Raw genomic sequence first — 23,032 nt, forward strand, 5'->3', positions numbered from 1 at the left:
ATCATTGTACTGTATATTTTGGACATATATCTACTGTATAACAGTGTGCTCTCCTGCTTCTCCTTGATGAAATTAGCCATTCTAGCTCACACTTGCAATGGTTCTCAAAGTGTGGGGCGGGCCCCACTAGTGGGGAATAGAGACATGCCAGGTGGGGCGCGATGAACAGGAGGACATTTGTTTTTTTGTGCCTTTCTTTTTTGACAAGGAAGATCTTAGATTCAAAACAAAATAGCCACACACAAACATAGGAGTCATAAACTGACCAACATATGAATCAAAATAACAGCTGATCCAGTGGACTGAGCTGGGAAATGTAATGTGGAACCAAAATGGTGGGATTTTTTTTTTAACGTTACCATTTTGCCGGGTTGATGGGGTCTCGTGGGGCTTGAAAATTCCCCACCTCCAGTGGGGAATTACAGAAAAAGTTTGAGAACCACTGCTCTATGGTGTTAGTGAGCCCAGGGGCCGTTTTACATACAAGATTGTATCAATGTAATGTAATTTGAATTAAACAGAATTAGCACTGGTGGGTTCTGGTTTGTACTTGCTTGAGAATAAGTTTGTTTGTCAAAGGTAATAGACAAGCAAATTCTCTCTCATTTTTCTTATTCAGACAGAGAAACACAAATAATACATTTTTTTGTTATTATTATTTTTATTTGGGTGTTGCTGTCAAAAGCCAATGCACCGTAACACAAACAAGCAATAATGCAACAGGTGCATCTGGTAATGGCATTTCTCATGAAAGCTACTATGAAGATGTCAAACAGCAGGCCGGGCTCCCTTATAAGTCATGGGCCTCAGTGACACTACATCTCCACTGCATCAGCGCGAGGCTTTTCCCCGTGCTTATAGACACTCACGGTCACATTAACCGTTTCAGTGCCATACTGGTTGCGTACAAAGATGCTATAGTTGCCAGAGTCTTCCATAGTGACTTTGTTGATGGTGAGGGTGGAGCACTTGTGTTCCTTAGCGACGTGGAACTGGTCTCTGGTGACTACTTCTCTGTCGTTCTTCAGCCAGAACATCTCTGGCGCTGGTTCCCCATCAGCAAAGCAGGTGAGGCACAGAGACTGTTATAGTGGATGGACATATGAGAAGAGATAAATCATGATGAGGTCATCATGAGAACACTGCTGAAATGGGAACAATAGTACAATAATGTCGCTTTTGTCGTCTGCAGAACTGTAAAGAGTTTATACAATAATGGTTCATATTACAAATATAAATATATTTACAAATAAGGCCTTATATTCTGGAAGTGTTCTTGAGTCCCATGTGGACAAGGTCCGCAAGTCGATTTTCAAAGAAAGAAATGTAACAGAAAATGTACTGTACACTGCCAGCTTCGACTCATTTTATGTTACAAATGGATGTAATCCATTTCACACTTGAACTTCTCATTTCAAGAACTGCAAGTCTCACACAGACATGAAATGGTTCATTAAATTTCATATCACACCTTTTCCTCCTTGATAGCCACCACATCAGGCAGGCCCTTGGTAACTCGAGCTCGGTCTGCGGGAGGGGAATTAAGCAGGATTACATTAGACATCTGCAGTGCTCCCACTTAGCTGCTTCGCAGCGCAGATTATATAAGAACAAGAATGACTGCACATATTACATAAACCAGGCCTTACTTCGCTCGGCCACCGCAACTTGCCTGAAGGAAGGAATGAATCACACAATTAATACTGGTTCCACCACAGAGCGCATTTGCATGGCGCTCCAGTAAAAAGGATAGCGTCATCTAATAAGGACATGCAGTAAGATTTGAAAACACACACAGGCAGGCACACATCAAACACACTAGTCAACAGGACTACCACAGTGAACATGCAAAGCATGGAAGCTAGTTTACTTCAGTCTCTGGTATTCCAACATGGCATCATCAAATGCTTCAAAAGGAGAAACAGAGAAGGAGATCAAGTGAGTGTTTTGAAATGTGTTTGCCTATAATGGCCATCATCTTTATAGTCATCTGCCCAGTCATTTTCGAACGGGACATTAACCATATGCCATGCTGAGGCTCATTACCTTGGCCAGACAGGTCCAGTGACCGTTTGTGAGTGTCCACACCATCGAACATCTCCAGAGTGTACTTCCCCTTATCGCTCTCAGTTGGATGGAAGATCTCAATCCACAGCTTCAGCATGCTGCTTCCAGGCTTTGTCCTCTCGTCCAGATCAATCCTCCTCTCCCTGAAGCCGACGACAACACCAGCGAATCGTCACAGATGCATATAAAATGCTCTTCAAGTACATTCTTAAAACTAATGTGTTGTCCCTATCTGGACACAGAGATGTGTTTAGAAACAATGCAAGTTGTGTTGTTTTCAACGCAAGTTATGTTATTTTCAACACATATTGTGCAACAAGTAAAAAAGGAACAAACTGTGTTGTATCTGGACATAGAGATTTGTTTAAAACAACACAGTTGTTTTCAACACATTCGTTTTATGAACTTAAGATGGTAAAAGCAGAGTAGTCGCACACTCTGACTTCTTGATATATTTATTAATGACCAACATTTCGGCACACGGCCTTTATCAAGGTTCAAAACAGGCTGCGCACCGAAACGTTGGTCATTAATAAATATATCGAGAGGTCAGAGTGTGCGGCTACTCAGCTTTTAAATTGATAACCTCTTGGCCAGCACCTCTAGTTGGGTCTGCATTCCTCCTCCACACTTTTTCAAGTAAGATTGTACCCACAATCTTAGACCGTATTGAATTTTAGCTCTGACTCAATCTCAAATAAGACTCATATTCACATAGGGCAATAAGAAGATGTGCTTAATGCCTGAGTGATAAAGTGATATTTGTAACACGCACAAGTACTGTAGATCTCATTGAGAAATGCCACAGCAGGACAGTGTTGGACAGGAAATGCTGGTCACGTTTTACCTGTCAGCACTCAAGGCTTTGAATTGTAGAATGCCTGAATGGGCCTACTCACTTGAAGTGCCAGCTGGTCTTTAGGTAGCTCAGGTAATACTTCAGGGAACAGTAGAGCTTGAAGCCTTCAGCAGTGCACTGGATCCTCATTGGACTAGCAGACAAGGCTGCACAACAGATAAGGCATGAGAGGGCACACACTCAAAGAAATACACCAGACACACACACACACACACCTCACACACACACATGCATGCACGCACGGCCGCACGCACACACACTCACACACACACAGAGCATAAGAGCCCTTGATGTAAGAGGAGGAGAAGACCCCATCTGTTCCAGGATGAACTCAAACATTGTATCTTCTCTCTTCCTGACTGAATTAAATTCCCAATGTGAAAAGTGGCGTACACACACTCACCACAGGCTTTACTCAGGTGCTGCATGAGCCGGTCGAACTCTGCCGATCACAAACACAGACAGCATTTGGAGTGGCAGCAGGTTTTGAAGTGACAGACTGGAGAATAAAGCAGGAGCTTATTGATGAGACAGTGGTCACTGGTCAGTCACAGGCCTCACCTTCATTCAGCAGCTCCAGAACGCTCTCGTCCTCCCCTCTGCTGTCCGACACCACTACCTTGTACACACCTGCCTCCCCCTTGGTCACCTGGTGGAGGAACGTGGCTTGGTCATCATATCATCAACTGATAATTAACAAGGTCCATTATAACCAATTATGAAAAGAATAATTTTACACCAGGATCACATTATTTTATGTAAATGAGTTATGTTAATATTTCATATCACAAACTCTGATTGTGTGTGTGTGTGTGTGTGTGTGTGTGTGTGATGACGCCACACACCTGAGGAATGGTCAGGGTGCTAATGCATTTGCTCATGTCAGTGACCGCCTGCTTCAGCTCCATTCCGTCCTTGAACCACTTCAGAGTGGTGTCCTTGTTTATGTTGGTCACCTGTACTCAGATGGTATACTTGCACATTAATGCCTTTGAAACTGAGTCTGTGTTGATGATGATTAAAAAAAAACCAAATACAACCTCACACTATCAATTGTCTGTCAGAAGCTTTTATAGAACAGGTTCAATTTTCTGTATTTTTTTGCATCCATATACATAGTGTCAGTGAATAAGGTTTCTTACTATCTTTCTCACACACTCTCTCTCTCTCTCTCTCTCTCTCTCTCTCACACACACACACACACACACATTTTTGAAAAATGTCACAGTGATGGATTACCTTGCATGTCATTATCATCTCACAGTCTGGTGTCACGACCCAAGACAAAAACTGCTCAAAGTGAGGTCCTTTGGAGAAAAAAGACAAAGAGAACCTTTCTGAATATATCTGATGATTACTTTGTCCACAAGACAAAATGAAATATCTCTATGAAAAACACGTCAAACAACTTTTAATGCTTTTGTGCTTTGAAAAACTTGAAAAGTCAAAGGAAAGCTACTACAACTTGCACACTACAGTGGCAAGAACCGATTCTGGGAAATGGAATGTAGTGGGTTTCATGTTGCAGGGTGCTCCCCCACATCAATAATAGAGACAGAGCAATGGAAGCGTCTCCGGTTCACTGCTAGAGGAGGGACTCGGCCTGTCGCCCTCAGTACTCTGACACCGTTTGATGGAGAGCTGTGATTGGCCGGGGGGACTCTGAGGTGAGGGCACACGGGGCAGGTGTGTGCCCCGGAGGTCACTCACCCGCTTTTCTCTTCCAGTCCCGTCTGTTGGCCTGGGATTTGGCCAAAGTCTGTCGGAACTCTGTGAAAAGACAAAACGTTTTTTCAGTAAATGACAAATGCAACAATGTGAATTTATTATGTATACCTTACAAAATTATGTTACATTATCACACTTTAGTCACAGTTAACCTGAATAACAGTTACTACAAATGACAAGTCCAATGCACCTTTTCTCTAAATTTAATCAAATCAAGTGAGTTACTGTAATAATAACAGTGTACTATGTATATGGTCAGAAGATGTATTTGTAACCATGTGTAAAGACCTAATCTTATGCCAAATGTCCTTGCAGTGAGTAAAGACAAGACTGAATACAAATGCTACATTATTCACCTGAGGCCTGAGATTAGTTCATGACCTGATCATTACTATCCTGCAGTATAATCTTATTCTGGTCTCTTGGGCTTCAGACACATATTATGTAGTGTATGCAAATTATATGATTTCAAACTCTGCGCACCTTTGCCCTCTGAACAAATTCTCAACAGCAAACTCACTGGGGCACTATACACACTCTGCTATCAGAGGGTGAACTCACTCTCATCCACAAACACCAGGGTGAACTGGTTCTTGGCACGGCCGTCTCTCATCTGTGCAGTGTACGAGCCCTCATCCTCCCTGGACAGCTGGTCGAACAGGATCTCCACCAGACCATTGGCCTTGTCAAAGTTGATCTTGCGGGCCTTCGTTTAAGGGCATGGCAGGAGCAGATACATCAAAATGGACAATTAAAAAAATGGCCATTACCACGACCACAGATGTGTTCACTGTAAATGTCCTTGACATTGTCCCCAAGCAACACCAATTTTTTTTATTTAATTAGCACTTACCGGTATATTTCAGCTAAAGTGAACAGAAATTGAACCAGAGCATCGCAATAGCATGACATCAAACATAATTTTCAGTGTCCCGCCGGCGGGACGGTTACCCCCCTCCCCCACCTCGCCCCAACATTCTAAATCAATTGTATGCACCATATTGCTATGTAGCATAGTAATGTTATACACCATTTCAAAGCTTTGGCTCTTGGGAATCCAAAAATTACAACTTTTTTCATGTACAATCTGTATAGTGCTTTACATTCTCAGATTCATTTTATTATGTCTCAATTAAATTTGATCCAAAATGCCCCCCTCCCCCTCCTCCGCTTTTGGGGCAACCCTGACTTCTGGCTGCAGTGTAGCTGCAGCACCATAAGTAGATGCAACATATTGGGTACTGAAATATTCACAAGAATCCATAGAAATGTAATCTTCATGTTGTATTATCCAATATTAGTTGTACAGATGTATAGTCTATCTTACACACTCATTGAACCAACAAACTAAATGCAAAAATAGAGACTTTTTTTGTAATTATTCCATATTTTGTGTAGTCAGTCTATATCAGAACACCTGACATACAATATAAATAGTCCACATGAAACCTCAAAGTGTTACCTTTCATTTGAGACCAGGGTTATGCTTCTACACAAAGGGGTTCATGTGCAGTAAGCACTTGAGTGTCAGTATGCATTTTGGATAACAAAAAGTCCTATGGGGAGTTTCCATAGGCATTTTACAAAACGCATGAGCATACCTTGGCAAATAATGGTCTAAAGCACTCATATTTTCATTCTATATTGATCTACTTTTGCACACAGCTTCACAAGACCTGGTTCTAGGGCTCAGTTGTGTTTCTAAGGGATATCAAGTGACCTAGAGGGATGAAATGTGGTCAGTTCAGAGATGCTTGTAATCCGGCAGAAAGAAAAAACTATATTCTAGCCTCTGTAACTCTGTGTGAGTACATCACACAGTTATTTTGACTGTTTCATACGAAAACTACAGGTTCTCAGCTTTCTATAGAGGCCCAACATTTGATGGTAGACCCCAAAAGAGGTGGGAACAATGCCCTTGTAAATAGGCACAGTGCAATTTCAAAAACATGAAATTTGTATTGAGATCAATGTGTTTTATACCGATTAGATAACAGTAGGGTCAAACAGGGACACTGAATGTGTCTAAAACAAAGAGTTTAAGATGAATGAAGCAGCCTACAACAAATGTTATGAAACCCTGTGTACGTAAACCATTTCATAATGAAAGTGCTAAATCCCCAGGTAAGATTAAGACACATGGCCCAGCTACTCTCTCCTTCATCTCCAACACTGGCTATTTTCAGAGCAGTTTCATAACACTGTGGCTACGTATATGTATAACCTTTAAGGCAAATGACTATATTTGTTTGCTCTGGCTAAATTATAGCCTGCTTATGTGTGTGTGTGTGTGTGTGTGTGTGTGTGTGTGTGTGTGTGTGTGTGTGTGTGTGTGTGTGTGTGTGTGTCTGTGTGTGTGCATGTGTACCTGTGTGCTGGAGATCTCTTTGTCGTTGAGGATGAGCCTCAGTTCAGCAGCATTGGACAGGGCTTCAGTCTGTAGCCACAGGCGAACATTACCCTGCTCCGACACGTCCACTTTCCAGCCTGACTTCAGCTGGATCACTGACCCAGACACAGCATCCAACAAACACGTGTTCAGAGACATCAACACAAACCATAATCAGAAAAGACCATAAACAAACATGCAGATGAGGGGCAAAAACAAAGAAATGACACAAGCTTTCGGGGGAAAAGGGCATAAATATTGTGGGGACAACAAATGCAAGGAGCCTGGGTAATTCATTAGCTGTGCCCCAGCCAAGTACCTCCATTTATCTCACTTACATGGGTTTCTGATGTGCCAGCCCAACTCTGTGAGACGCTCGAGGTCTGAGAAATGAAACACAAGAGAGAGAGAGAGAGTGAGAGAGAGGGGGAGAGAGGGAGAGATTTCTGAGAGGCTAAGTGGTACATTAACATCTGCATTGTGCCTGACACAGATGCATATTTCCCAAGCAGAATGATTCATGAGGTTGACTCCGATAAGGGAGGCCCATTGGCCCAGATGTGCTCCAGAGCTGAAGCTTGTGCGGGTGGGTATTGAGCATAAATGCATAAAAAAATCCATTTTGTGCAACTTAATGAATATTCAAAAATGCACATAGATTCTCTACAAATGCAGTCAGTCACTCATCCAGTTAATGTGAAGTTCTTTGGCATCTATTCTTGGTTTTCTTGGCGGCTGCAAAAAAATGCATCACTTGAGCATGATATGTATATGTATTTTGTGTGCAAATGATAACTGTACAGGCCTACAAAGCTGTAGTGAAGCCTGCACAGTGGGGATGAGAGCATGGCAAATTGAGCGCTAACGGGGTTCTATTCAGAGAACAGAAAATGACAGAGTGAGTTGTGAGCGAGCAAGATAGGGAAGAAGGATAGGGAACAGGAGGGAGAGGAGGGCTGTGGCGTACCCTCAGCAGTGAAGGTGTAGCTGGAGGAGGCTTCAGGGTTGTCGCTGAGCTCCACTGTGTACAGGCCCAGGTCTTCCTCAGTCGGCTCAAGAAAGGTCAGAACGGACCTGTAGGGAGATCGAGAGCATCGTGATACACACGCACATGAACACACACACATGCACGCATACACACATGCACGCACGCACACACACACACACACGTACACACACAACTGGACACGCATACAGCTGATCATGCACATTAACACATACATACACAAACACACATACATACACATACATACACAAACGCACACAGAGAGACACACAGCTATTCTCTCCTTACTTATTATTCTTAGTCTCCACCCTGACTCTTCCGGCATCAATAGCCTCGTCATAGTTCTTGCTCCAGACAAACTTGCTGTCCTTGGTCATTTCATCCACCTCAAAGGCCAGGTAAATAAAGCCATCGTTATCCACTCCAATCTCCACCTCCTTAGTTCCTGAGGAGAAAGTAATCATCATTTAGGCCTGCACATGGAGGAGCACAAACGGAATTTGAGATGGTAGGAGATGTTATGTGTGGTGCTGTATACCTGGTTTAGTTTGAGCTGTGATTGGCTCAGAGGGCAGGGAGGGCATGCCCACACCAGCTTCATTGACACCAGAGACACGCAGACGATATGTCTGACCTGCTTTGAGGCCAGATACCTGAGCAGGAAATGGGAACAGCCATATCACACACTTATATCAACATATCAACAGCCACATCACAGGACTTATAACACAACCCCTTATCAGATATTAATACCAATAACATACACACCTTAAAGTGAGTGCTTGTGACTGGCTCCTCATTCACAGGTGTCCAGTCCTCAGACTCCTGCCCTTCGCTGAGCTCAATCATATAGCCGCTGATCTCTGATTGGCCCTTATACACAGGCACTGCCCACATGAGCACCAGGGAGTTCCTGCGGACCTCACGGAACTCCAGGTCATAGGGGGGGCCTGAGAGGACGGATGATGGGGAGAGTGGAATCTGTCACTAGCTGTCACCGACCATCTTCCATTTGTCAGTTTTTGCGTCTCTTCATCCACTCATCCAGCAATCCATCAATGGACTCATTTGTTTGCATATCCATAGAGCCCTCCTTCCACCTAATTACTTATTAAGGCATTTATCCATCCATCCATCAACTTACCCATCCATCCATCTAATGTGTAAAATGTGTTCTTACTCATGTGCAGTCTGTTTGTACATATCATGCCATGTTTTAAGGCACAAGCAAAGCATGAAACAGGCACTATTCTTAAAGCAACACCAAAGAGTTTTTTGTACCTTAAAATAATGTTTCCAAAATCGTTTCAGTGGTTCATCAACTTGTAACAGGGTGAACGGCACTTCTGCATTCGCTTCGCGGCCCTCTATCGGCTATAACCGCACTATGTAAGTTTGCCAGATCGGGTAGCGGATGTGTAGCTCGATGGAATGAGACATAAGAAACTACAAATTTGACTTGCATCGCAATACATCATACTTTTATAAGTCATGCAAAATATTCTACCTTGTCTGTGGACATCGTTATATGCGAAGCCGGTGCTGGATAAACAAATAGCGTGCGTGCGAAAGAGGGAAAGTTCTTTGGCGTTGCTTTAAGTGCATCAGCTCCTGAGTCTATATGTTTTTCTTTCTTAGTGTTTACAGTGGTAACAGTGGTAACATGTAACAGTGGTAACAGTGTAAACAGCAGCATTAAATGTGCTAATAGTGTCTGTGAGTCACTCTCCCTCTGTGTGTGTGTGCACAGTGGTGTATGTGTGTGTGTGTGTGTGTGTGCGTGTGTGTGTGTGTGTGTGTGTCTGAGAGAGAGAGAGAGATGTGGTTTTTGTGTATATGTGTGTGTGTGGATGTGGTTTGTGTACACACTCACCTGGCTCTGCCATTGTCCATTCCTCACACAGAAAAAACTCACTGGGATTTGAGGGCTTGCCAGTGCCGACAATATTTGCAGCAAACACATGGAACTGATAGTACTGCCCCTCATGGAGATTAGTTACCTGCAGAGTCGCACAGACAAGCTGGGAGTCATTTGTGGAGAAAGACATGGAGAAAACAGCATGTGGTAAAAACAGTTTGGATTCAGTGCCTGATATTACAAATAATTTCAATACATATCTAAGACAAAAGCTATCGGTGTTCAGCTGACCAATGACTTCAATTTTCCAACAGCTTGACTGACCAGACCGGAAAGAAAAGCTTCGAGGGAGCATGGAGATGCTTCGACGCTCACAGATGGAGTTGTTCTTCCACCTCTGAACACTAGATGGCAGTAGAATGTTTCCTCACTATGGCGGGTTGTACTGGATGTGCGGTGCAAGTCCTAAGGGGTTCGCCTTTCAGACGGCCTCTAATGAGGCTCGATGGGTGGCTCGTCTCCCTGACTGTCCAATGAGCGGCTAGGCCCAGGAAGGCAGCGGTTCTCTAGCAGCCGGACCCAACTGGCCTCACGTCCCTGTCTCTCCATGATCAATACAACCTAATTAATGCTGCATTTATTGAGATATAATATGAACAGGATATGGCAATACCAGCCAAGATAATAATAATGCGATTTGATGGAGAAAGTAACGAGGAACTTTTTTTTTTCAGATATAGCAGATATATTTTCAGATATAGCTGCCCAACAGGGGGCGCTGTGCCCAAAAAGCAAGCATGCTGGTAGATAAATGCCACAAGGTTGCACGTGCATCCCACAGGAAATGTAATGTCCGCTGTTTCTGTCAAACTGTTTCAGCTCTGACTGAAGTTAATCGGACCTCTTCCCAAACAACAATAGTCTACACATTTATCATGCTCCATGTGTCAAAGATTCCAGCTCACGGAAGCCCAGGGGTAGTCTTCCAGTAGTGCAGCAATGGGAAAGAGGAAGGGAAGGGCTGGGTGACTACATGAGTGAGTGAGTGTGTGTGTGTGTGTGTGTGTGTGTGTGAGTGTGTGTGTGTGTGTGTGTGTGTGTGTGTGTGTGCGTGTGTGTGTGTGCACTCAATGTGTGGAGACTGGTCGCCATGCTGTCTCTCCCTGACCACATTTTAAAGGTGAGCTAATTAAGACCGTCACCGCGCAGAACGAGGGACAGAGGCTTTTGGATTTTAAGCTTTAATGAGGTCTCGGGGGACACGGCTCACTGCAGGCGTAACCCACTTCAGCTGGCAAAAGAGCGCGACGGGAGGAAGACACATAAAAGTCAGCCCAGGCAGAAAAAAAAAACATCAATGCCTGTCACCGAAACCCAGCACGAGTATGAGGGGGAAAATGCCAAGTCACCTTGAAGAGTCGCTCTTTGATGGGCTTGATGTTCACCTCACGCCAGGTGGTCTCGGCCTTCTCTCTCTGGTCCAGGTAGTAGCCCTGGACAGGAGAGCCGCCGTCCCAGGACGGAGCTCTCCAGTTGAGCAGCATCTCCGAGCCAGAGCAGTGGAGCAGGACAATGGCCGACGGAGGGGATGGGACATCTGGCCAGAGAGATGGAGAGATAGAGATGGACGTAAAGAGAGATAGAGAGAGAGATGGAGATTATCGAGAGAGAATGGGGGTAAAGAGAGAGAGAGAGAGAGAGAGAGAGAGAGATGGAGATTATAGAGGGAGAATGGGGGTAAAGAGAGAGAGAGAGAGAGAGAGAGAGAGAGAGATGGAGATTATAGAGGGAGAATGGGGGTAAAGAGAGAGAGAGAGAGAGATGGAGATTATAGAGAGAGTAAAAGAGAGAGAGAGAGAGAAATCATGTAGAGAATAGATGTAATGAGTAAGAGATGGAGAAAAGAGATAGAGAAAAAGAAAGAAAGAAAAAATAAATGCAATAAGAAAGAGTGAGTGACAGATACTGTATATAGGAAAAGGAGATAGGGAGAGAGAGAGGGAGATAGAGAGGGAGAGAGAGAGAGAGAGAGAGAGAGAGGTAGGAACACTGGAGAAATATCCCAACCTGAACAAAAAGATACCGTTCTTACACACTGGACAGTCATGAGGATTGATTAACGCTTCAAGCTGGCAAAAAAAAACAATAAGACCAAAGCATACAACAAACTGCCCTGGACGTCAGTAGCCATGGAGGCATGGAGGCATGGAGTGGACACTTCGCTCTGTATGAGGACGACAGAGGGGAACCAGCCGCAGCAGCGTCCGTCCTACGTGACTCTTTTCCGTAATGTTCCACCACTTTTATGACGCTGATCTTGTGTTTATGCTCTCCAAGCCCCCCCCCCCGCCCCCCCTTTTTGCTGTGTGTCAGCCCCTGTTTCATTATCTAATCAAATCAACAAACTCTTGAATCAGTGGCTGGTTAATAAATGGAAATCCAGTTAAGGTAATTTTCTGTCTGTGCAACGGCTTTAATTAGTTAATCTATAGAGCGCTGAGGCTTGATAAAAAGCTGGCTGAGCCCTCGTGCCCCCACAAGTCAAGGGTGAGCAATCAACCATCCGGCCAGAGCAGCAAATCACAGACAACCTACAATATCTCATTCCACTGACATTCGGGTGCTGAAATAACTAATTTATTTTGACCCATTTGTATCCCCCTCACTTGATCGCTGGAGCACTCTCTTTTCCCTTTCTCCCACTCTATTTCTCTCTCCATCTCACACCATTTCTTTCTTTCTTTCTTTCTTTCATTCTTTCTTCCTTCCCCTCTTTATTTTCCCACTCTTTGCTGACTGAAATGAGTAATGAGACTTCGCTCTGTGGAGCTCTTGAGTGCCGTACAGCAGAACCAAAGTGCTGACGATGTGCGTCTGCGTGTCCTTTGGTTCATCTCAGGATACAGCAGGACCCAGTTTACATGAATGGGACAGAAATGTCAGGCCTGTCATTATCTGATCCTACATCAGTGCATTGGTAAATTACATCAGGATGAGTGACAGGCGAAATGAGACGCTATTACTGGGGAGCCGGCAGCACCACAGAGATAATCAGAACTGCTATTATAGGTCACAACTGTGCCAGGAATGGAGGTGCTCCTTTGCTAGATAGATTACCTCTACACCAAAAAACCCCTCTCATTGAAGGTGAAGGAAGCGATATTTCCCAAGTCATGTAGTGTTTTGAATTATGGAACATTATACACTGTGTCCCATTCCAGGGGCTGGATGGTTCTAAAGTCCAATTGTGTCATAGTGGTGCAGTGCTGTATATAGCATACAAGATCAAGGTTTTCTTTCTGTTTGCTTTGACCACAGAGGGGGTTCTTCTCTTATGTGGTGCTGTGCCCACATTCTTACCTGTGGAACCTGGACTGATGTGTGAAAACGATTCCCCCCTGGGGAGATTAAAGACTCTATCTATGTTCTTCGTCGTTTAAAGGAGCTACGTGGAATTCTGTAGGATTCAAGCTGTCTTAAACGCAGCAACCTTACAGCACTCCTCCATTGACTGGTAAAGTTACATGACAGCCGGTCCGGCGCTAGCTGGTTTGCATCTTAACTTCAGTGGATCTCTTGGCACGGCAGTGTGTGTGTGTGTGCCGGTGGGCCACCCGTGGCCAGTCGGGTTAAGTACTCACATACGGCCGATTTGACCAGGACCGGTTCTGACTCGTCAGAGTATTGGCTGTTTCCGGCACGTCCCACGGACTTCGCGCGGAACACATACTGCTTCCCCTTGGTCAAGCCATGGACAGTAAATCTGGGGTGAGAAAACGTTACCTGAATATGCCTGAAGGGTTCTGAGCACACATAGCCAAAGTTTCAGGTATGCAGAGAGAAAAGATAGCTGTCACTATCAGCTCTTTATCATATAATTGTCTCATTTAGACAGCACAGTTAGGATAAGAGACACCATATGTTCAAAGATGATGAGATTTGTAATCCTCTCTGATGAAGTAAAATTGGAGGTTAAAGAAACATTACATGCTTCAGTGGGTTTCCCTGTCCAATTTGACATCTACTATAATGCTTACTGTTTGTGCCACTCATTTCTCTGATAAGATTGTATGAAACTGAGAGATAGGACACTCTGTATAATGTTAACCTTGAATGTACAGGCTTCCGCCACATATAACATGTTGACAGATAACAGCCTGTATGTTTAGACATATGCAGCTCTAAAAGAAGCTGGCTTATGGGATTGATGAGTGGGATTGATGAATGGACCTGTTCGCGGTGATGGGTTTGTTGTTGATGGTCCTCCATTCACTCTTCCCAGCCTCACTGAAGTACAGATAGTATCCTAGAATGCCCTCTATGTCCTTGGGCTTTGTCCACTGCAGCAGGACAGACGAGTCGGTGTCCCTCGTGGCCTGGACGCTCTTAGGAGCAGGAGGTGTTGCTGGGAAGGAGAAGGGGAACGTTGGGGTGGGGTGGGAGATGAGAGAATATAAAGATGAGATATGAGCAATCAAAACAACTGGTAAGATAGATGATGCAGGCACCAGAAAATACAACTTCGAAAAATCGTACATGACATGTCACACACACACACACTTTCTCTCTCTCTCGCCATCAGACCAGACACATCAGATAAATCCTTGTATATTACGAGAGCTATTTCTCATCCATGACTGACCTTGAGCTTTCCCCAGCGTGACTGGTTCACTTGGCTCAGATGGATCACTCACACCGTATTTGTTGACCGAACGCACACGGAAGTTGTAGGATGTGCCCTTCTGGAGGTTAAAGGCGACAAATCTTGGGGAGCTGACCACTGTGTCCATGCTGGCCAAACACCAACTGTTCTTCCCTTCAACGGACTGAGAATCAGCCAATGAAACAACATGCAAAACAAAGTCTGAGCCACACTCACTCACTCAGAGTAACTGTAGAATGCAGAACCTGGCAAATACTAAAAGTGTAAGCCTACGGTAGCGTTTCAGTTCAGTACAGCTTCAGATTGAAGGCTTTTTTGTCTTTAATAGTCATTGTCTCATTTATAATTTGGCTTAAGTTTAGGCTATTAAAATCACGTTTACCTCTAAACCTGACTGACTACTTCATCTACATATCATTTTGTGTCATCCATCTGTCTTGATACTATTTATATTGAAGGAATGTTACACTTGCGTGCAACTAAGAGTCAATCACTCCTCAAACATGACACAACATACTGTAGCTGAGCGTAACCCATCCCTTTTTCTTCCGCTGAACAGAAATAAGGAAATTAAAGCAGCTTCCAACAGAAAGATGTCAAGTCAAGTCAAGTCAGATTTATTTTTAAAGCGCATTTAACATGCACATTGTGCAACCCAAAGCACTAAGGAGACACAGGTAGAGTTAGCACTGTGTGAGAGCTTATTTGTTTGTATGTGTGTGTGTGTGTGTGTGTGTGTGTGTGTGTGTGTGTGTGTGTAGGTCCTCCAAGAGCCTATTTATCACAACCATCATATACAATGCATACCATATTTTTTATTTTTGTGAGTGTGTGTGTGAGTATAGCTTTAATATCTTAAACTCTCTCTCTAAGTCTATCAATGCGGTTCATGCATAACCTCCCAACATTATCAAAATACCCATTTTTGGGGGGCAGGGGGCAATAAACAACAATAAACTTGTTATGTTGTGACATACAGTATGTTTAATATCATGGTGGTGTGCCATGAGATGTTCTCATAGTAAATAGTGTGTGAATGTACCTACAGTATTAGCGTACACCATCATAAAAGCACTAGAAGTTTGAGCAGTAGAGTCATTAGCATTACAAAATCTCTCCGGCTTTGGAATCCCTCAAAACCCAAAGATAATTCTAACCTTAACTGACTTTTATGACTTCCGACTAGACTCCCTTCTCTGAGATGTTGAAGTTAGGAGTTAGAAAGACAAACATAGATGGCATCTCCTCTACACTTCACATTTTCTTTTTGCACCTCCAATCCTCATCTGTTTGCCCTTTTCCATTTTTGGCCTAGGCTACACTAAATTGAACGCCCATTAAAACCTCCCTATATTTTTCATTTCATCAAATTTCATTTAAATAAAACAGGACTCTGGTATGAGGGGTTCTGAATATAATAAAGCCTACCCAAGGTGGAGGCAATTTTCAATCTATTTTTTAGACAAAAAATGAAAAAGAAAAAAAAAAAAGCAATACTAATATCTAAGGCTTCAGCCTGGTGCAGTCTCTGATACTTTTGACGGATTAGACAGTTTTATTACAGCTCAACTTATAAAAGTCCAATAAAGAATATGTGTGTCCTGTGGCAAGGGGCTTTTTCCCTGCTCATTACTGCAAGGTATTGGCTTTCTTTATGCTGGCTAAAATTGCAGCATTTCGTCATCTGGTGCAAGTGAAAATGTGAAATCATCACTTCCAGGCTTTTAATATGGCAAATCATACCTAACCACCACTGCTTTTCAAAGTGCAAAGTGCTCAAGTGCAGAATCTGGGAAAGGTACCAAATTTGGTCATGGAAACAGACATATTCTTCTACAATGTTAATACCATTTCACTTACAGTAGCACGTCTAGGTTACAAAAATAAAATAAAGCCATCTTCATATACTGCAGTCTTTAATTCCTGATAATATAAGGTCAGACAAAGCATAAAAAGTATTTTTCAGCTGCAGGGTCTCCTACACTCTTAATGAGTACCCCCTGTACAGCAGCCCTGGCTGGCTGTCCACAGCTCTCTCATGTCTCTAGTTGGCAGAGTGGCAAAGGCTCCAAAATCATTTATAATGTAGGCACAGCACTGGGATTCTGTGTGTTTGTGTGTGTGTGTGTGTGTGTGTGTGTGTGTGTGTGTGTGTGTGTGTGTGTGTGTGTGTGTGTGTGTGTGTGTGTGTGAGAGCCATGGCCTAACCAGAGTGAGCATGTGCTGGTGTACAGAGGCCCCAGTCTTAATGAGTGTTTGGGCAGGCAGAAATGGCACAGGGTGGGTGGCAGGGTTGGTGAGGTGTCAGACATGGGTTGGTGGTGTGTGTGTGTGTGTGTGTGTGTGTGTGTGTGTGTGGGGTGCTGTTTGGTTCCTGCAGCTCTGACTCACCCGCTCCACATTGAAGGTGAGCAGCTCTTTGCCTCGTGGTTCCGGCTCGTTCCAGCACAACACGGCGTACGTGTCACTCAGCTCACACACACGCACATCAGTCGGGGGGAACGGGACTCGGATCCGACCTGGAGGAGGAGAGTGGGAAAAGAAGGGAGGAGAGAAAAGAGGGAGAGGGTGAGCAGGAGGAAGAGGAAGAGGAGAGAGATGAAGCATGGAAAGTCCAGTTGAGCTGAATCACTGATCAACGACAAGGTCAACACACACACACACACACACACACACACACACACACACACATACACACACACACACTATACTGTGCCCTTGTACCACACACCCATACACACACACGGACAAATACAGATGCAATGAATAATAGAGAACTGTGGATGTCCCTTTAAAAGCCCTCTGTGATTTGCGGAGTAGAGCTGAGGGCCCATTACCACGCTGTGCTATTTCATCTTAATGTCCCATCATTCCCCCACTTTCCCCACACCAATCACTACTAAGGTTTCCCGTATCACCTTGAAATCCACCGACAGGCTATTACTGCTTTTCACACTGATGGTAAAAGAGCCGTCGCAATACAAGATGTGACCTAACCGGGATGTCATAGATGTCAATCAATCTAAAGGTTCGACAGAGTGAAAGACCTGCACATAATACATGTAATTGTGTTTATTATCCATATTGTGGACTACCATTAGTACTGTCCATGAATGCTACAGTAAGACATTGTATTGCAGCTCTATTTTTTACAAATCCCTACCATCCTTTTGTCACATTTTCAAAACTGCAAACACAATTAGTTCAACACTTGGCTGTTGCGGACCATGCTATTACAGTTACTTATGTTCTGAGGCTGCATTATGCTCTTGCTTGAAAACAAAAGCTCTGCAGTGTAGGACTATTTTTGGAAGACTTTATTGCCATGTGTCTTTGTCTTTCCTCTAAATCCCTAAATCCATTTATTATTGATCTTAAACTGGCAGTTGAACCATGGCTCTATAACACTCCCTTGTATAAAAAGTAAGACAGTTTGTATGTCTTCCCTGGCAGGAAGCAAAGGCTGATCTAAATTTGATTTTATATATTTTTTCCCTGCAATGCAACACAGGCACACATTTACTGGTCCTGTCCTGTGTATAAAAATCATGTCACGAGTCACGTCAATGTCATCTTGGTGCTTCTAGCACCCCAGTAGTACCACAAAATGACATTGCTCCGGGATTCTCCATCACACAAAGATTAGATTATGTTAGATTAGATTGAACTTTATTGGCGTTGTGCAGAGAACAGGTAGGCTACAAATGAAATGAAATGGAGTTAGCATCTAAGCAGAAGTACATAAGAATAGTGTTATTAACAGATTAGCAGCTATGTTTAGGAATAAGTAAGTACTACAGCAAAGGGGATGCTATATCTTAAAACATGTGCAGTGCTATAGGCAGTGTATGGAAATCTAGATAAAGGTTATTATATTATGTAATGAATTAAATATGTTATAAACAGAGATTAAGTGGGCACAGCTGAAAAAGGGTTCATACATAAGGATTGTACATACAGAATAATAGTCCTAATGTGTACAGTTTGTGACCATACACAAAGTACCAATGTGCAAAGCAGTACAGAATACAGTATATGTGCCTTGTGTGTCTCTCACCTTCCAGCTCATCCTTGGTGATGATGACCTCTCTCCCACGATCCACTTTGATCACTGTGGGGGGGGGGGGGGGGGGGGGGCAGAGGGAAGTTAGGAGTCAGGGAAGGTAGATGGGTTTATGCACTTAGAGATACAGGCAATACTGCTGGGGTCCACAGAAAGCTCAAATCCCATTTAGAACTGATTCACTCTGGGCCTCTGTGTTTGAAGTTATAACTGTGAAAACTAATAGTATTTTCTGAATTAACTGTGAAAACAAACATACTGTGTATTTGTGTATTTATTTATGTATTTATGTACACAAACAGACACAAACATACATACACACACACACACACACACACACACACACACACATATTCCACCCCACTCTAATCTGGAGAATTCTTTACCCATAGTCCTGCTGGGTTCGTTGGGGTCAGAGGTGAACATAGGCTCGGTGGGTTTGGACGGGCGGCCAACCCCAGCCTGGTTGACAGCACACACGCGGAACTGGTACATGGTGCCATCGTTCAGGCCTGTCACCGGATAGTAACAGGCCTTCTGCACATCCTTGTTACAGCGCACCCACTTCCCAACACCAATTTCCATCCTTACACACACACAAAGGCCAGGAAGAAAAGTTATGAATCACACATGTTCACAGACAAGTAAAGAAAAATGATGCCATGGCAACTAGTAGGAGTGTTACATAGTCCATTACTTTATAAGATAGATAGATAGATAGATAGATAGATACTTTATTGATCCCTAAGTGGAAATTCAAGAGTATAAGTATGAATCGACATGAATGTGGTATTAAAAATATGCCCTGTGGAATATATGTCACTGTTAGCACGTGACATAAATGACTTAAACACAAAAGGTGAAATGGACCATCAAAAGAACATTAACTCATGGAGTCACAGAATAAACAAAGATCCGGTAAACAAAAGCTGATGATTTTGCCAACGGTGTTGCCTTGTTGCTAAGAGACAATAAAGTTAAGTGCCTTACCACTGACTCACCAAGGCTTGTATCTTCCTTTTTAAACATTCATTAGCATATTTGTAATAAGAAGACACACTAAGACTGGCACTGTTACACGCACACTAATACACACGCAAGCACAGTCACACACAGCAGATAGGCCTACACACACATTAGCGTTTTCTTCAGAGTAAGTCAGATTCAGATTCACACCAAATGGCTACAATACAGTAAACGCTGGTCTACACACCTATCTGCCCCACAAGCTGCCCCATACCTGTCTGCCCCACACCTGTCTGCCCCACACGCTGCCCCACCCACTGCCCCACGCTGCCTCACACAACTGTCCATCCTGCTCCCCATACTCCTTAAAGCAGCAGTAAGCAATCTGAACTACTGCAAAGACGTGCAATAACCTTTCAAACATCAATAACAACACAGTTGGCACTGCTAAAAGACGTTTCAGCATGCCAAGTCATGTCTTTTAGGTGCCTAAAAAGTTTAGGTGCATAGATTAAACTGGTCTGTTTGCCTGTCAGATACATGACCATATTGCATGAAATTTAATTAAAAATCATAACAGTATATAGTTGCTCATAAACATATGCTTTAAAAGTGGCAAATTCTTGCATACTGTCTCTAAATGAGAAAGACGACTCTTTTTTTCAGACTTTGTATCACCTTTAGTTTAGTTTCTATAATAAGTACATTTATACAACACAGTTTACTGATTGGACTTTGTTGCTTTTTTATTGTTATGCATGCAACTTTATGCATGAATTTCTGATATGTGTGCAATGCAATGCTCAGTACTTTGCCAATGTTAGGATGGCAAAAAAGCTCAAAGGATTTTAATGAATTGAAATGTGACTGTGAAATGAATATTGTCTATAAATTGTTACATTATTTATATAGCTTTGGTTGTCTTAAGTTGTACCCTTCTGTGTATTATTCTTTTAATCCCATTGGAAACAGATCGACACAAGAGTGACAGATTTACCAAGCTTCTTATTCCTTACTCCTTCACACAACCTGTTTCCAATGTACTTCTCAACCCTTCAGCAGGGGAGTTTTGAACATTCTAACAAAGATTCTGTTCTTCAACAATGTAAGGTTCTAAAATTCTATGCTGAATTCAATGAACCCAGATATTCTTTAGAACGTCCAATTTCCAACATCTAAGCCTAGCTTTGCATCAGTGCCAAATACCTTATCCCACCGTCTCTCCCATCTCCTGCCTTCCTCCTCACCTACCAGCACACTGATTTCAGGACCCTGGCCAAAGACCGTAGACAGCGTATCTGCTGCTCTACTGAGGGCATGGTAGCTGGTGTATTTGGTATCCATTGTAAAATTATGACATTTGGTCTGTCATGGTCGGTTTTGCACATGCCTACAAAATCTCTTGTCAGTCTGAGTGTTAATGTTGGCATTTGGTTGGTCCGATACCTCTCTATGTAGTAGCCCTGGACGGGCGAGGCTCCGTCAGCACTGGGGGGCTGCCAGCGCAGGAACACGTAGTCCCTGTTCACGTCAGACACCTCCAGCAGCAGAGGGGAACCGGGGCCTCCAGGCACAACAGAGGAGGCATCTGCGGCAGGGCAGCATGGGGGGAGGAGGACACACACACACGATGAGAAAGGAAGAAAGGAGGAGGACACACACAATGAGAAAGGAAGAAAGGAGAGGGACACACACACGATGAGAAAGGAAGAAAGGAGAGGACACACATACGATGAGAAAGGAAGAAAGGAGGACACACACACGATGAGAAAGGAAGAAAGGAGAGGGACACACACGTTGAGAAAGGAAGAAAGGAGAGGGACACACACGTTGAGAGAGAGAGAGAGAAAGGCTGTGACAAAGTAAAATGTGAAAACGTAATTGCAGTCAGTAGTCTTCTGTCGTTTCCAAGCTTTCTACTCTAATGATTGTACTTTTAAAGCCACTAATTGCCTCTGACAAGCCAAAGCCAAGTAGACTTGAAAAAACCCGCTCGTGCAGGACTTGGCCAGAAAAGACTGACTCAGAATGTGCCCCAAACCTGGCAAATATGCAAAGCTAATTATTTCTTTAATACTTTTAAGGTGACAGACACACTCCTAATCGCTGCAGGGGGAAGCTTCTTTAATGAACTACATGTGGATGGGGGAAGCAGAAGCAGACTTTAATAAGACGACCATGTTGATGGCTGCTGACTCTAAGTTCCACTCAGTCTCTTAAGTGTGCTACTTCAAGGTTACACACAGTGATAGAATGTCTGCAAATGGCTGCCTTTGGAGGCCCAATTGGATTTTACAGAACGCCAAGCAGTAGGTAAGCCAGTATTTGCCCAGCTTGAGCATCTGGGGGGACATAACTGCCAGAAATGAGACTGCTATTCAGGCAAGCATGTGTACTCAAGAAGGCGCATGCATCAACCTGCAGCGTTGAGACTTCATCCAGCCTGTATCATGCAGTTTGTCTTTGTTTATTGTTGTCACTGCCTTACGTTTCTGGACCTATTTGGGACAGTGTATATTTAGAGGCTGCATATGCCTGCCATAAACATTTCCTTAGGGTCTGCAGCCTTAGTTGTGCTCCAATTAAGCTAAACCTTCCTCTTAACTTTTGAGGTGTTTGACTAAATATACACAAGACGTAAAAGATGTAACATTCACACAACACAGGAAAACAAGAAATAGTCAGTACTAGTCACCAGTGAAGTACACTGTCCCAGCTCTCACCTTTGACGTAGATGTAGGCACTGTGTTCAGTGTAACCTGTCCAGGTGCGCAGGCGGACCTTGTACAGGCCCTCGTGCTCCTTCTGGACACAGTTGAGAGTTAGAGAGCAGGAGCGGAGAGCTGTGTGCACCTGCAGGCGACTAGATGTTCTCAGGGGGACCCCTGAAGACAGGAGGCAGAGAGGAGAGGGGAGAGAATGAGAGAGGAAGGAGGGAGAGGAGAGTGGAGAATGGAGAAGCAAAGAAAACTGGGGGAAGGCAGAGATAAAAGGCCTCGAGGTATCAGGAGACTTGACGAGGGTAAAAACAGAAGCTGCACTGTAGGTTCTTTAGAAAACACTGATCAGATCCAACATTGTTTCTCTATGTGCAGTTCAAGCAAGTGAAACTTTACTGCTGAATTTTCAAACTATCAAATGCCATAGAAGTGACTGGTTCAAATAGATCCTTAGCTCTAAAAGAGTAAGGGTAAATCATCAAAAGCCACATGAAGGATCTCAAATGCGAAAGGTTGTGATCAGAGGTCCCCTCTAGTGTGGGGGAGGTTCTAAACGTAATGTTCACTGAGTGCAGGATGTTCTTAATAAAGCAACCGTTTATGCTAAGAGTCACTTCAACTCGCACATGTGTTTCACTTTTTGAGTGTGTGAACAGTTTCAAATGGTGCCCCCACACATACTTCTACCTACACAAAGAAGGCTACACACATGT

The 23,032-nt window shown here is 43.6% G+C and overlaps 1 protein-coding gene across 3 annotated transcripts in view; it reads right to left on the minus strand.

Annotated features, from left to right (window-relative positions):
- Positions 1-641: 641 nt before the first annotated feature.
- myom3 (myomesin 3) overlaps positions 642-23,032 on the minus strand; it is a 46,536-nt gene continuing 24,145 nt past the window's right edge. For 2 of the 3 annotated variants that reach the window (XM_042107110.1, XM_042107109.1), the window contains exons 10-37: positions 22,323-22,484; positions 21,046-21,187; positions 19,020-19,219; positions 18,628-18,681; positions 16,962-17,089; positions 14,550-14,733; positions 14,138-14,312; positions 13,549-13,670; positions 11,317-11,504; positions 9,923-10,049; positions 8,818-8,999; positions 8,588-8,702; positions 8,338-8,494; positions 8,011-8,117; positions 7,382-7,426; positions 7,023-7,159; positions 5,216-5,360; positions 4,637-4,696; positions 4,166-4,233; positions 3,772-3,882; positions 3,488-3,575; positions 3,330-3,368; positions 2,967-3,072; positions 2,047-2,210; positions 1,871-1,907; positions 1,650-1,672; positions 1,472-1,527; positions 642-1,082 (exon numbers count right to left, since the gene is read on the minus strand). In XM_042107110.1, coding sequence (XP_041963044.1) covers positions 816-1,082; positions 1,472-1,527; positions 1,650-1,672; positions 1,871-1,907; positions 2,047-2,210; positions 2,967-3,072; positions 3,330-3,368; positions 3,488-3,575; positions 3,772-3,882; positions 4,166-4,233; positions 4,637-4,696; positions 5,216-5,360; positions 7,023-7,159; positions 7,382-7,426; positions 8,011-8,117; positions 8,338-8,494; positions 8,588-8,702; positions 8,818-8,999; positions 9,923-10,049; positions 11,317-11,504; positions 13,549-13,670; positions 14,138-14,312; positions 14,550-14,733; positions 16,962-17,089; positions 18,628-18,681; positions 19,020-19,219; positions 21,046-21,187; positions 22,323-22,484 — 3,389 coding nt within the window. In that variant the 3' untranslated portion in view covers positions 642-815. The remainder of the gene's footprint in view (positions 1,083-1,471; positions 1,528-1,649; positions 1,673-1,870; positions 1,908-2,046; positions 2,211-2,966; positions 3,073-3,329; positions 3,369-3,487; positions 3,576-3,771; positions 3,883-4,165; positions 4,234-4,636; positions 4,697-5,215; positions 5,361-7,022; positions 7,160-7,381; positions 7,427-8,010; positions 8,118-8,337; positions 8,495-8,587; positions 8,703-8,817; positions 9,000-9,922; positions 10,050-11,316; positions 11,505-13,548; positions 13,671-14,137; positions 14,313-14,549; positions 14,734-16,961; positions 17,090-18,627; positions 18,682-19,019; positions 19,220-21,045; positions 21,188-22,322; positions 22,485-23,032) is intronic. The other variant, XM_042107111.1, reaches the window with a different exon arrangement.

The sequence above is a fragment of the Alosa sapidissima genome, chromosome 10 (assembly GCF_018492685.1).
Source record: "Alosa sapidissima isolate fAloSap1 chromosome 10, fAloSap1.pri, whole genome shotgun sequence".
NCBI lineage: Eukaryota > Metazoa > Chordata > Actinopteri > Clupeiformes > Clupeidae > Alosa > Alosa sapidissima.